The 14,178-nt window shown below is 34.6% G+C and overlaps 1 protein-coding gene across 8 annotated transcripts in view; it reads right to left on the bottom strand.

The window, feature by feature from the left end:
• The window catches only part of Nbea (neurobeachin), a 702,149-nt gene that overhangs the window by 39,752 nt on the left and 648,219 nt on the right, over window positions 1-14,178 (bottom strand). For all 8 annotated transcript variants that reach the window (XM_004854743.3, XM_087199596.1, XM_013075842.3 and 5 more), the window contains one exon: window positions 12,431-12,598. In XM_004854743.3, coding sequence (XP_004854800.1) covers window positions 12,431-12,598 — 168 coding nt within the window. The remainder of the gene's footprint in view (window positions 1-12,430; window positions 12,599-14,178) is intronic.

Raw genomic sequence — 14,178 nt, 5'->3', positions numbered from 1 at the left:
GTTTCTTACAAGTTTAAAATTTAATTGTTATGTGGTTTCTTATTCTTACAAAAATTACTTTGTTGAATATTTATTGATCAGTCATCATGTGCTCTGCATTTATTTTTCTCCCCAGCTAAGATCCATCAAGAAATAGGTGTGTCTACAGGCCAGGGATTTAGCTCAGTGGTTCTGCTGCTTGCTTTGCAAGCACAAGGTCCTGAGGTTTGATCCCCGGTACCGCCCCCCAAAAGAAATAGGTGTGTCTAACACCTTGAGGAAATTCTAACACATGGAATTCTGCTGGGATAGGCAGAGAAAAATGTGCCCTGAATTATACATGAATGAACAAATATGTTAGTTTGAGAGGTATATGTGATTTTCAGATTTCATATACATATATGACACATAACTCAAGTTTTACCCTCTAATCTGTAATGTACGGCTCCCATTAGGATAAGTCCCTATTAGCAACAGTTTCTCTTTTGTCCCCTCTCTACTTCCTGATAATTCTATCCCTTAGTCTTGTTAAGTTTTCACTTGCAAAATCTTCCAGGACCCACCTACCAGGTTACAAAATTACCCACTTCTTCATCCAATCCTCCTTTTTCCCTTACATATTCTGAAAAGCTCTCCTTCATCTTCCTCATAGGTCAGGGGTGTTGCTGATGGCTGTTGTCTATCCTCTGTACAAAGGTGTTTACATAAAGGACAAATGAGGGATAGGATCTGCCTCAATTCCCTCAGATAGGAGGAGTATCTTTTGTAATTCATCCTATAAGGGTGCTATCTTTGTGCACAAAGGGTCCATTTATGTCAGCTATGATGTGACATATGTCTTTTCCCTTGGGCCTTCTATACCTCTTGCTTAATTGCTTGCTTTCCTTCTTGCTCTCCCTCTCAAGAAAGTTCTATTCCTCTATGAACTTTTTACATGGTCTGTGAACTACCTGGGAGTAAACCCTCAGAAGAGGAAATAAATAAATAGGTTACGTGTGTTTGACATACATAGGCTTGTTAGTATGAGAGACCCTACAGATATGGCAAAAGCGAATGTGGCAATAGGTAAGTCAAAGTTCAGGAAGTATACCTTCCCTGCTATGCAGTAAGAAAACTCTTTGGTTGGTCTTGTTTTTTCCACAATGCAGGCAAATGTAATCCACATATATTTTTCTCCCATGGAGTCTACAATTCTTAGCCCCCATCCCTCTGTAAATGTATGGATCTTTCAGATGAAATGCTTTCAAATCTACAATGCCATGAGAAACTGCATGGAGGGCACTAGTGAAACAGGCCCTCACATGACCTATGTCTCATGCATTTCCTTGGCTCTAAACTTTTAAAGTGATTTTGAGGAAAATCAATTTTGATTTTGAGGAAATTTTATAAAGTACTGCAGATTGTGCTACCTATAATGTAAAACATCACCTTATGTCCAAATAACCAGTCAACTCACTGACCAGTTTTCAGAAACTTCAGAAAAATAGTAAAAATGCTTGCTTGGAAACATAGGAAAACATTTTCAAGAAGTTTCCTTAGTATTGAGCTTATTTCACTCTACAGTTCTTCCTTGTAATATTTTTAATTTTAATGCTTGAAAGTAGCTATCTTTAACCAGAAAATACAAATTTGACACAGTAAAAATAATGTATTTGTGAATTATATCATTTTTCTCTATTCAACTTGTAATTTTACCAACACCATATAAAAAATAAATTAAAAACAATGGAACTTTGAAAAGTCTGAAATGATAAAAGAAAGGGTTACTTAATGTGAGAGTTTATTTTAACTGATAAGCTTTTGCTTCTGGTTTATTGTTGCAATAAAACAAGATCACATAAAGCATTACTTTTTAATGCTTGAAAACCAGGAGCAAAGCAAATCAAGAAAATAATATATGCGCTTTATTATTTCTTGCTTTATAAACATTAAACAATATAAAAAATTAAAATGGTGTTTTATATTCAACTGCTTCTAGTTTTTCATAGAAACCACAAAATAGGAGTATAAACACTTCTCCTTTCGTCTTAACAATCAACTGCACTAAGGCTAAAAATCTATTCCAGTAATAACACTGAATGTTTAAGCAAGTATTAACATAAGTTTAAGAAAAAGGGACCATATTTGCTTGAATTAGTAAACTGTATTTACGGAAAGTGTTCTGATATGTTCATGACCTGCCTCAGTTCTTGGTTTCATTCTTTTAGGGTAAACCTAAACAGCATAAAGAAGGGACTTATCCTCCTGATGATTTCCTATTTCCTTCTTGGATTGATGAGTCATAATGATGACATTATATAACTGACCACAAATGAAATGTGACAAAAATAGGCACCATTTCTTCTAGATAGAAAAATGCTTATCCAGAACATTTTCTCTTCACATCAGCCTAGTTCCACTGAAGTTTACTTAAGTTAGAACAGTGCATGCATTTTAATGAAGCTGGTAGGCCTACCCTGGTTGTTTTAAATCAGTTTCCTTAGCCTAGAGAAGTGAGTAGCTCAAGGGGGCTATATGGCTGAGCTGGACACCTTCCTTGGCGTTAGACCTCAGGCCTTTACAGACTGCCTCCTACATTCCCTTGTTCTCTACCTTCCCTTTGGATCCAGCCAACAACACAGGTCATGGCAGGAAACAAGAGGGTGAAGTATTTATTGTGTGATGCTCCTTGGTAGGTGCTAGATTAGCAGTGGCTAGGTTGCATTTCTCTACCTCAGTCTTGGTTCTTGCTCAGCTACCACTTCTCTTGCCTGGTTCTGCTAATGGCTCCCTCTCTATGCCCCCTAAGACTTAGGGTTGGCAACCCCAGGTATTTCACTTTCCTTCATTCAACTACTTCATCTTGCCTCCATTTTTGAAACTGGGGATCATTATTAAGCTCTGATATCTATTTTTTTTAAGTTTAATATATAACATAAAAGTTACTCTTTTATGCATGGATACGTGTACAGTTCATTAGTGTTAAGTACATTCATGTGGTATAATCAATCTCCAGTACTCTTTGTATCCTGCAAAACTAAAAGTCTATACCTGTTAAAAGCTCTTCCCTCTTCCCTAGTCCCTGGCAACCATCTTTCTACTTTCTGTCTCTGTGAAGGTGACTATGCAAGATTTCTCATATAAGTAAACTCATACAGAATTTGTCTTTTTGTGACCACATTTCATTTAGCATTAATGTCCTCAAGGTCCATCTATTTTGTGTGTCTAAATTTCTTTCCTTTTAAAGGAAATTATCACTATCCCTTTGATGTGATAATGTACTGAGTTCCTCACTGACACAAATAGAATTTGTACTAACATATAAGAGATGAAGGAAATGCTGGTTAACTTCTGCTTTCTATCTGGATAGAAGAAGAGACCAAAATAAAATAAAACAAGCAAGAGACATGTTTTTGAACATTGTGAACATTTGAAAGGTAAACAACATTATTAACTTCTTCAGAGGGACTGTGGAGTTTCTTTGCAATCTATACTTTTTAATTCTTAAAGACGAGAACAGAAATACTCTTTTCTGGATGATTTAGAGATTGACATACCTAAAAGAAAGGTTTTTGTAGATGATCTCTTAAGGATTCTTACAGGTTTGGGTTTCATTGCTCATTTTGGGGTTGATCATTACACAGTACAGAAAGAGGATTGGACTCGGAAATGCTTACACATATATGGAAGGAATCAGGATAACATCCCTGCCAAATTTTCCCTGGTTCAATACATTTATTAAAGTAAATTCTATTTTTCTGACTCAGGAGAGAGAGAGAAGGAGGAGGGGAGGGAAAGAGAAAGAGGTCTTTATGTGTTTACTTGGAGCATTTAATCATAAGAAGAAAATAATAACAATGATAAAAGCTGAACAAGATTTCCTTGGTATATGATATGAAATGACATTGGGAGAAAGGTTCACCTTAATATAAATATCCTAAAATGATATAAATATCCTAAAATAGTGATATGCATATACTAAAATGAAAACATTTACTTTTATTAAACCAAATTCAGATTTAAAATACTGCATGTATTCAACAGAACAAAATGTTCTTTGATTTTGACATAAATGGGAAACAATAATTTAGAAAGATTATATTGAGACTTCAAATGGCTTAAAATAGGCTCATTATTAACATGTTTCAAACCCTTTAAAATGAGCCCTAAATATCTAACTGAAATGCTTAGGTACTTAGACTGATATCTAGTTCAACAAATTGAGGCACACAATATGCTTTGAATAATTACTAATTTATTCTGAGGTAACAACTGTGTAATATAACTAAAACTCATGTTAATAGAAGATAAGGGAATACTTCCCAGCTATTTCTTTTATAAACAGTAGGCTGCAGTTTTTACCCTTCTTCCCTTGAGTAAAAGATGATTCTGGATGCCTATGAAAGCATTTGCTATTAATTTCTGAATATCAATAATTAGCATTTCCAATACCACACAATAAAAATAACATAACGAGCAGAAAAAAAGCATATCTCACATAAATGACCTACATCTGACTGACTAGCTGCATTATTTATAGTTTTGTGGTGGACGATTTATGAGCATTGACGAGCTGCAGTAATTGTGAGGAGAAAAGATAAGCCTAAATTAAAGATTTATTAATTACTCAAAATTATATGTCATTAATTTCCTTGATACTAATTTCTATATTAAAATTTTATTCATCAAATCTTCACAGTGCAAGCCTTATTGCTACAGATGAGAAACATAAATCTTTGTGAACCTACAAATTTTAGTGGTTGTAATACTTTTCTTTTCCCCAAAGAGATCTTTTTGCTTTAAAAAGCACCTAAATATGTATTTTTACTGCATTAATTAAAAGATTAGAGTGTTCTTTTTATTTTATTTAGGTTTTGAATTTGTTAAAATTTTCAATTCAAAACTTTCAGTAAGTATAGTAGAAAAGTTAAGATAGTTTAGGAAATTTTTACTAGCCATTTCGTTGCGTATTTATTCCAAACATTTTTCTGAATTGCTGCCTAGAAGAACCCTGAAAATGCTGGTTAGAAGACAATTAGGTCTTATAGCCCTTGTAAAAGAACAACACTGTGCTATGACTTATTAGGGCAGACCCACACAGTGGTGTTGATACCCCTTGTCATATCAAAGAAAGAAATCAGAAGCGGGGGAAGTAAAAGGGATAACAAATTCCCAGAAAGAATAAGCAATGATTGTAAAGGCCATCAATATTGTCACTATGAATACTTTCATTTACATCATCAGGATGAAAAATACGTTAATTTTTTTTCCTTATACATGTTATGAGTTCGTCTTCCCAGGAAAGCCAGCCTTGCAGCTGTTTTGGTTAAAGACACATCTGTCTTGTTGTTTTTTGACAGCCCTATCGTGTCAGTTCTCTGTAATAGCGAGGAATATTTCAGCAAGAAAATAGAGTGAAAACTGAAGTGGTCTAGTCTACTTCCTGTGGGCATACTTTCACCATAACAGATTCAAAGGGATTCTTTTTTATCCTTGTCAATTCAAAGGTAGAGATAGAAGAAGAAAATACCTAAGACCACCAAGAAACATTAGTTAAAAGAAATTAGGCTAAGGATAATACAACTTAATGGCTGCTGGTAATTTTAAGATGTATTTAACATTTTAAAATACAACAATAGATAGATGTCTATATAAATAAATAAACACTGAATGGCCCATTTATTCTAATAGCTGCCAGCAAAACAATACTTTATGATAGGCTATGTGTATACCTTTCAATGTCAAAGAGAAGACATATAAACCATTTTTCAGTTTGGTGATACTGACTGCAGGCATGACGACAAGTTTTATAGCAAGCTCTGAACTGAGTATTTTGCTAATAATTTTTCTGGTATGAGCTTAAAATTTCTGCTTAAATACTGACTCCATGTTTTTCTCTTGCTCAAAAGGTATGTTATGCTAATTAACTTAATAATATGAATGAAAAACTAATGACATTGAAAGAAAAAATATAAGTATCAATAAATAATAGAAATGCTAATATTAATCTAAATGAAGACAAACAGTGTTAAGGCAGCAAGTAGACTGCAATTAGTTAGGCCTTTATAGAATTCTGGAGACACTGCTGAAAAGAGAACTTAAAAAGCAGATTATCTCAGGCTGGGGATTTAGCTCAGTGGTTCCACTGCCTGCCTTGCAAGTGCAAGGTCCTAAGTTTGATCCCCGGTACAAAAAAAAAGGGGGGGGTTATTTCTTTTAACTAAATGATAAAAACACATTATTTGATTTTACCTGTTGGTATTATGAATCTTTATGAAATTGATAATTTTGGTGTTTTATATAGAGAAATTATTAAAAGTTCTAAAATACTTCATTTAATTATGCTTTAGGGTAATAATCACATATCTTTTGTTCTATGAGTTAGGTTTTATCTTTGTCACCATTTTTTGGGTGAGAAAACAAAGATATATTCAATTTTGTGACTATCACTCAGATACTAATGGTGGGGTTGTGATACAAGCTATAAACTGATCCCATCTTTCTGCTCATTTCTATTTGCCTACCACATATCAAATAATCATCCTCTGGAGCTGACAGGGTATATGTATATCTATGGTCATAAATGTCATCATTTCTTAGAACAATTTTATAAAAATATGTTTCACTCATAAGAGAAGAGTAAAAATTTTGTGGCATTAATTTAATTAGTAATCTCTACTAACCAACAACTAACTATGGCACAAGCTCATGGTGCCTTTGAAACCCTCAAAAACTGATACAGTGTATAGGTGTGTTTTGCTGAGAATTAGACAAATGATTAAGAAAATGGTCGCTAAAGTTTTCTTAAAAATCATCCTATAATTACTGAAAGTTTTAACCAGTTCATAAACATAAATGATGTAGTAAAACATTACAGTGTGAATTAGTAAAATGGAAATACACATTAGGCGTTTCTTAAAATTGAAAGAATCATTTTGGATTTACAAGATAACATACCTACAACATTCCAGGATGCTACGGCCAGCACTTCATATGGAGTCCAGACTCCCTCAACAGCATTCTTTCAACAGCCTACCCAATCTGCAGCTAAGAATACCTCCATGAGCCCTCGACAACGCCAGGCCCAAAAGCAGAGTCAAAGAAGGTCGTTGATGTCACCAGATGTAATACAGCGCCGGCAGCCAAGAGACAACCACAAGGATCATGGCGGATCAGCTGTATTGATTGTCATCTTGAATTTGGCATTGGCAGCTCTTATATTCCAACGAATATACATGGCCAATGAATACATATTTGACTTTGAGTTATAATATTGTTTTGTGAATTAAGAGCTGTGACTCAACTGCTTCATTAAACATTCTGCATTGGGTATAATCTAAGAATTGTTTACAAAGAAATTATTTTGTATCTACCCTTCATTCCTTTTTTGATCTTTATAAATTTATTATAAATTTAGCTAGACATTCAGACCATGCCAAGCAATGTATCCTGCATAGTTTAAGAGACTGGAATTCAGAGTTCCTTATCTCACTGTTTGATTTGCTTCACAGGGGAGTAACTTATTGTTATTTCTCATGCCTCAGTTTCTTCTCCTTTAAATTTGCAATACCTTTCTGTATAGTTCTTTGAAATTTTCAGATAAAAGATGTTATTTTAAGTTCCTAGGAGTATTATTAATTACTCAGTACCATTTATTGAGTACTGCTCAATAGGTAGAATGACATAGGGATAGAAGAATTGAAAAGGGAAAAAGCAAAATTCCAAGTAGCTTCTTTAAAGTGTCATTTATAGGATATATATTGGGACTGCCTGTTCTGTCACTTTGTGTTCTAAATAACTTGAATGAAAATAACTTTATTTTGGTCAAACATTTCTGAGAAAATGAGATCACATTTTTGTTATTGGATGTTACTTGAAGAGGAAGTACTTTGTAACCACTTCGATATGCTGTTATCATCCCCCTCTCTCCAGTATGCATACAGATTAAAGAGAAAAAAGAAAAGATAGTCCTTCATAGAGCTTTGGAAGAAAGAGCCCAAGACTTGATTTTCTTCTAGAAGAGGGAGGATCTTAGGATTTGAATATTTGCTGTGCTTTGAAGTATCTTTTGAAACATACGCTTAGCTCTGTAATCACAATAAATTTTAATTATTCCACGAATATAAAAAAAAAAAGAAAGAATCATTTTGGAAGCAAGGAGAATGTTACCCTAAAATTAATACATTTTAGTGTATATTGTTATTTTTACAATTCTTAGAAAATGATAGGACTAGAGAAACACTGACACAAGAATCAGGTGGTCTCACCTCAGTCCTGCTTCTGGCGTTATGTATATGGCTGAGTATCCTTGGAAAAATTATTTAATGAGAGTGTTAGGCTAGATCAGTGGTTTTGAACTGACAAAGTTTGTCAAATTTTAGAGAGATTTTTCTAAATAAACCTGTGTGAAGCCCCCTCCCTAGGTATTCTGAAATGCCCATGAGATGTGGGTTAGATGGGGTAGGATGGGCATGGCACATGTGTTTAGAAACAGCAGAAGGGGCAGGGCTGGGGATGTAGATGCAAATAGTTGAAATCAGGCCATAGGTAAATAGAAGTTTATTATATCACTGTCTCTATTTTTACAGGGAAAAAAGAAAAGCTTTCCAAATGATCTAACACACTTTCAGTAGAGCAATGCTTGGTTGCTTGCTTTATTTATTTACTTATTTGGCATCAGAGATTGAAACCAGGACCTTCATTCACACTGAGCTATATATATCTGCAGTCCTTTTTTATTTTTTATTTTGAGATAGTCTTGCTAAACCACTAAATTGTCTAGGTGGGGCTGATTTGTGATAATCCTGCCTCGGTCTCCTAGAGTGCTGGGATTGCAGGCATGAACCACCATGCCTAGATAGAGCAAGAGATCTTAAATTGTAATGAATTTGAAAAAGTCATAGAGTAAAGGCCCTGGGTTCAACCTCCAGTATTACAAATAATAATAATAATAATGACAGTAATAGTAATAATAGTACTAATGTCATCTGTGGATCTTGAGGAATGCACGATCTGAGTTAAGGGGTTGGGAAGCCTGAGCTTTTGACTTGAAATTCTAACAAGTATCTATGAGATGCTGATACCACTAAGCTCTGGACCACACTCCAGTAGCAAGGAGCTAGAAAATCATAGGACTCAAGGATTCCACACCAGAATCCTTTGTATGTTAAGCAGGTCAAGGATGGAGTTTCAGTAAACATAAACATAATGTAAATCGGATAGAAATATGCATTGTCATGCTTGAAAAACACTGCCCAAATAGTCAGTTGAGTCCATGTATTAAAAAAAGTGCCTAGAAGATTATGATGTAAGCCTAAATTTAGGACAATTTAAATAATATCTACTATCCAAAGATCTAATGTTTACATATTAGGAAGAGCTTTGTACCAGAGCTGCGCTGTCATGTTTCTGCCCAGAGGCTGACATGGTAAAGTTTATTATCAATTACTGCTTTACAAGTATAAAATAAGTTAAGCTGTCATAATTTTCTTAGCCAGAGATCCTACAGTGTCAAAGAATAAAATTTTTAATCTGACATAGAGAAGAAAATTATGTTATTCTGACCTCTAATTTCTTGACATTTTAATGCCATAATTGGTGTGGTTAGTGCTGCTTCGTGATTTCACCTGTCAAGGAAGAATGAATCAATAACCTTAAGCCGTTTCTCAAAATTTAGCACTAACTTCAAAGCTCACAGTTATAGGCAGATTGTAGAAAAAAATGTTTTAAAAGACATATGCAGATATTCATATTAAACATTTCTTTTTTAAGTCAATAGTTAAGCATGAAAAAACTCATTTTCCTTATGCTAGTTGAAATTTGATATAACTTTAACTAGCCTTCCTTGCTGCAAATTTTGCATTTTAAAAAATTCTAAGATAACCATTACAGATAGAAGGAACGTATTAAGCTCAAGAGAAGGGCTAACCTATTTTTGAGGTGTTGAGGATCCAACTCAGGCCTTATGTATGCTAGGCAAGCACTCTACCACTGAGCTACATCTTCAGCACAAGGGTTAACATTTTGAGCTGCTTTTTCCATGAACCCGTATTCCATCATTCAAATGGAGATCAGCACTCTCAAGTCATGGTACAGCAGTGAAGATCTCCAGGAATCCAACACTGCCTTTTAAAAATGGTATTCTGCCTCCCAGAAAGTTTACTCATAGGGGTAAGGCGCAGGTAGGGGGCAAAGGGGCATAAATACATAGTGAATATCTTATACTTCATTTCACTTACCACAGGCTTCTTTCTTGTGACAGTAGATGCTAACTGCTTTTAGACTGGGAATCACATGTATCAAAGCCTCTTTATGGATAAAGCAATGGAGGAAGAGTGAGATTAAATAATTTGACTACATTCAGCTAGCTCTAGGATGCATATAGTTTCTCATCCTGCACATTTTTCAAGGATACTCCAGAAGTTTTCCAGAAGAATATGTCAGGTTTTACTGATTAATTGACATTAACATTAAGGGAAATGTATCAGAAGAAGTATGTTAAAGGGAACACATCAGAGGGAGTAAAGGTGGGGAGTGGGAGAGAGGGATTAAGTCATATTCCTTAAAATCATTTCATTTGTTATGTTTACACCATATTACATGGTCATCTTCTGGCCTCGAGGACATGAAGTATCTTCCTAAGCAAATTTGAGTGGACATAGGCCCTTGCAGTCAGAGGAGACATCTCTGCTGGCATGTTATGGAACTGGCTGGAAGAAGGAAGTTAATCATATTCCAGGTGTGTGGTCCCTCACATCTGGTATTCCAAAAACTGACAGGGTCAGGAATGCGAGCAAAGGTTTGTGGAGGCAGAGCAATATCTCATAGAATGGTTCTGAGAATCTCTAATGGGACCTCAGTATCCACCAATTACAAGTCCAGAACGAGAATGCTGGAAGGAGACAGAGCCTTGAGGTAAGGTACCCTAGCTAGCATGAGGCAGTCTACATCACTATGAGGTAATGAGGTGTCATCACGTATTGTTCAGACCATGTATATAAAAAGCAAATACGTGGTTGAATCACTCCTACCCAACAAAACAATTAGAAAATATACATTTTCATGTAATATTTCATTAGGAAGTCCTACAGTTTGATGATTCAGGCCTATGAATATTTTAGGAATACAAGGCATGGTGTGGTATTTTGCAGAAGCAGACATTTTTATGATTGCATAATATATACTATATTTACGTGAGATCTCAATTCTTTTGAGATCTCAATTCTAATTCCAATTTCTTTCTATTCTTTCATTTATTTCATAGAAGTATGAGCGATTTCAATTATTATTTTTTCTTTTTGATTCTAAAAGAATTTTGTCTGTAGGAATTTACATAACAGGCATATCATAGGCAAAGGTAGTTATAAAAGTTAAACTAAGAATTATCTCCTGCCAAATAATCTGAGTCCAATTTATATACAACCTGGGACATTAAAGCAAGGTAAGAATACAGGTTTGTAGAGAAAATTCCTTATTTCACCAACCAATTTCATAATACCTGGCTTTTCTCTCATTCATTCATCCTCTAATTCCATTTATTTGTGTATGTGATATGGTACAAGATTGCCTCTAAGTACATCTCTGCAATGTATTCTCTGAAAGATCTGTGATCATGAGGCTCTTCCTTCGCCTTCCCTCTTTTCTATGTGGAACTATACAAAGGAGTCATTTTGGCTTTATGGAGGTATACAAGAAATAACTTCATGCATACAAATTTTTTAGTAGAACTTCAATCTCAAATCTGCACATTTTTACCTCTAAAATTAAAAATTACAAAAAGCTTTTCACTGCCTGGAGATGTAGAAATGATGATTTGTATTAAATATAGCAGATGGCAGAGATAGGATAGGAGGAAATACTGGGAAACAGCTTCCTTGGAGCAACACTTTGGCAGCAGCTGTTGCATCTTCACTCTTCCCATCTATCTAAAATCATTTCATGCAACATGGAGGTAATTTAAATAATACTTTATATGGATAGTTTCATTAAAATACTTATACACATACTATAGTATATAATTTCCAACTGTTAGCATTTTAGGTTGAGAATATGGGTATAAAATACTATGACTGGATCTACTTAACTGGTTTTTCAAAAATATTCTATTTAGAAGGTTGCAACTTTGCTTTTATTTAAAAAGAAAATCCACATTGTGAAATACTCACATTGAAATATTCAACTAAGTTTCACTCATTAATAGCACACATAATGCATAAAATATTTTAATGAAATTCTGAAGTAAAATAAAGATATACAGGTGCATTAAAATGTCTGCAATAAAAAATACACAATGTATTGGCCTTGTTACTTGTTTCTGACATATATTCATTTTTCAATACTTGTCAAGAGCTTGAAATCTACATGTAGTAAAGAGTTGTAGTGAAAGGAAACTTATACAAGAAGAGATAAAATGTCAAATTTGTGTTTGAGAGATGCCAGAAATTTCTGGAACAATATGGGACTTTACACCTACCTCTCTGAGTACAGGATCAGTGATACTATCCAGGTTCACAGAGCCTTCATAGGTCAAGTAGTGGAAAACATTCAGAGCACGAACTGCTTCTGGTCCTCGCTGTTTGTAGCCAAATATGAGGTCGATCCACTGATGGAGTTGGCAAGAAACAAATTCGCTTTCTAGGGCCTGAAATGGTTCAAGAAAAAAAATGGGAAACCGTTCAAACTTAGCAAAGCGCCCTTTTTTTTCTACTGTGAAATACTCTATAAATAAGGAGAATATCCTCTTTAACATTCTTTTTGATTTCAGTTCTTATATTTATTTGATTTAGATCTTCAGTTCTTGGAAATGGCAAAATACCACCTTTAATAAGGCACGAACCAAAATGAAAATTTTCACTTTCTAAAATGTTTAACATTCTCTTGGCTCTGTATTCAGTATGAATTTTAATATTAAATAGATGTTTTATAAAACATACCTATGTTTAAAAGAAAGATATTATATTTATTTATTTATTGGTACCGGAGATCAAACTCAGGACCTTGCACTTGTGAGGCAGGCACGGTGCCACTGAGCTAAATCCCCGGCCCAAAAACGATAATTTAAAATACCTATTTTAATGCTGTTTTCCAACAATTTCATTTCCAATTGTTAAACATTAGTTTGAAATTAAACAATAAGAAACTTGATATACATTTCTTTCCTTGTCTTTTAATGTTTTACTTATAAGATAACTAGGAAGGAATGCCTTCCTTTTGTGAGTTAACTCAGCTATTAAGAGAATTTGGGAATCAGCAGGCAATTTGGAATATTTGCTAGCTAGTGAGAAACTATATAAATTACTAAGAGTCAACGGCTGGCTGGGAGGTTCTATAAAGAATTAGAGAAAAAGGGCCTCTTCTCCTTCCTAAGAAGCCTCCAGAAATTTCTTAGAGGTATTCTGACAGGTGAATAGAGTCTTGTTCAGACCATGCAGCATGGAGGGACAATGCATGGCCCACTATGACTCTCATTTTACTGTATTCATTCAGCCTCAACTTCTTATTGATTTAAAAAGGGTAATGATTTTAGGAGTACTACCACTGGGCTATATTCCCAGCCTCCCACCCCACCCACCACCCCCTTTTAAAAAAGAGACAGGTCTCACTGAGTTGCCCAGGCTGACCTTGGACCTGTGATCCTCCTGCCTCAGCTTCCTGAATATTGTACACCACCATGCCTGGCAATTGGATAATTTTTTAAAAAACGGATGTTATTTGATGTTACAAAGATAGATTTCTATTTTCACAAATTGGCTTTCCATTTATGTTTTTTCACATTTTAGTCTTTAATCCACCTAGAATCCACTTTCATTCATATATGGTATTAGACAAACATCCAGTGTTATTTTGTTACATAGTGAGTTTTTCCAATATGAGCTATTAAATAAACATTCCTTTTCCTCAGTGGTGTGTGATGTTATGTTTAGTGTGTGATTATATATTTGCAATAACATATTTGAAATGATAAAACTGCTTTTATTTATAGATAATATATGATAATATACCTGGAAAAAACCCCATCTGCTCATGTTTTTCTCCTTTCCCTCCCTCATTCTTTCCTTCTTTTTTTTTCATTTTCTTAGGTGTGTTTATCTATCTAGATATGTGTATGTCCACCTGATATAGTACTCTTCTTTGTTTAAGATTAACTAGGCTAGCCAGAGATTTAGCTCAGTGGTTTCGCCGCCTGTCTTGCAAGCGCAAGGTCACGAATTTGACCCCCAT

Source organism: Heterocephalus glaber, unplaced genomic scaffold (genome assembly GCF_053883595.1).
Source record: "Heterocephalus glaber isolate CG9 unplaced genomic scaffold, H.glaber_assembly_v1.0 deba00001720, whole genome shotgun sequence".
Taxonomy (NCBI): domain Eukaryota; kingdom Metazoa; phylum Chordata; class Mammalia; order Rodentia; family Bathyergidae; genus Heterocephalus; species Heterocephalus glaber.
Note: the sequence above shows the minus strand (reverse complement) of the source record. Positions and strands in the feature narration are given on the sequence as shown.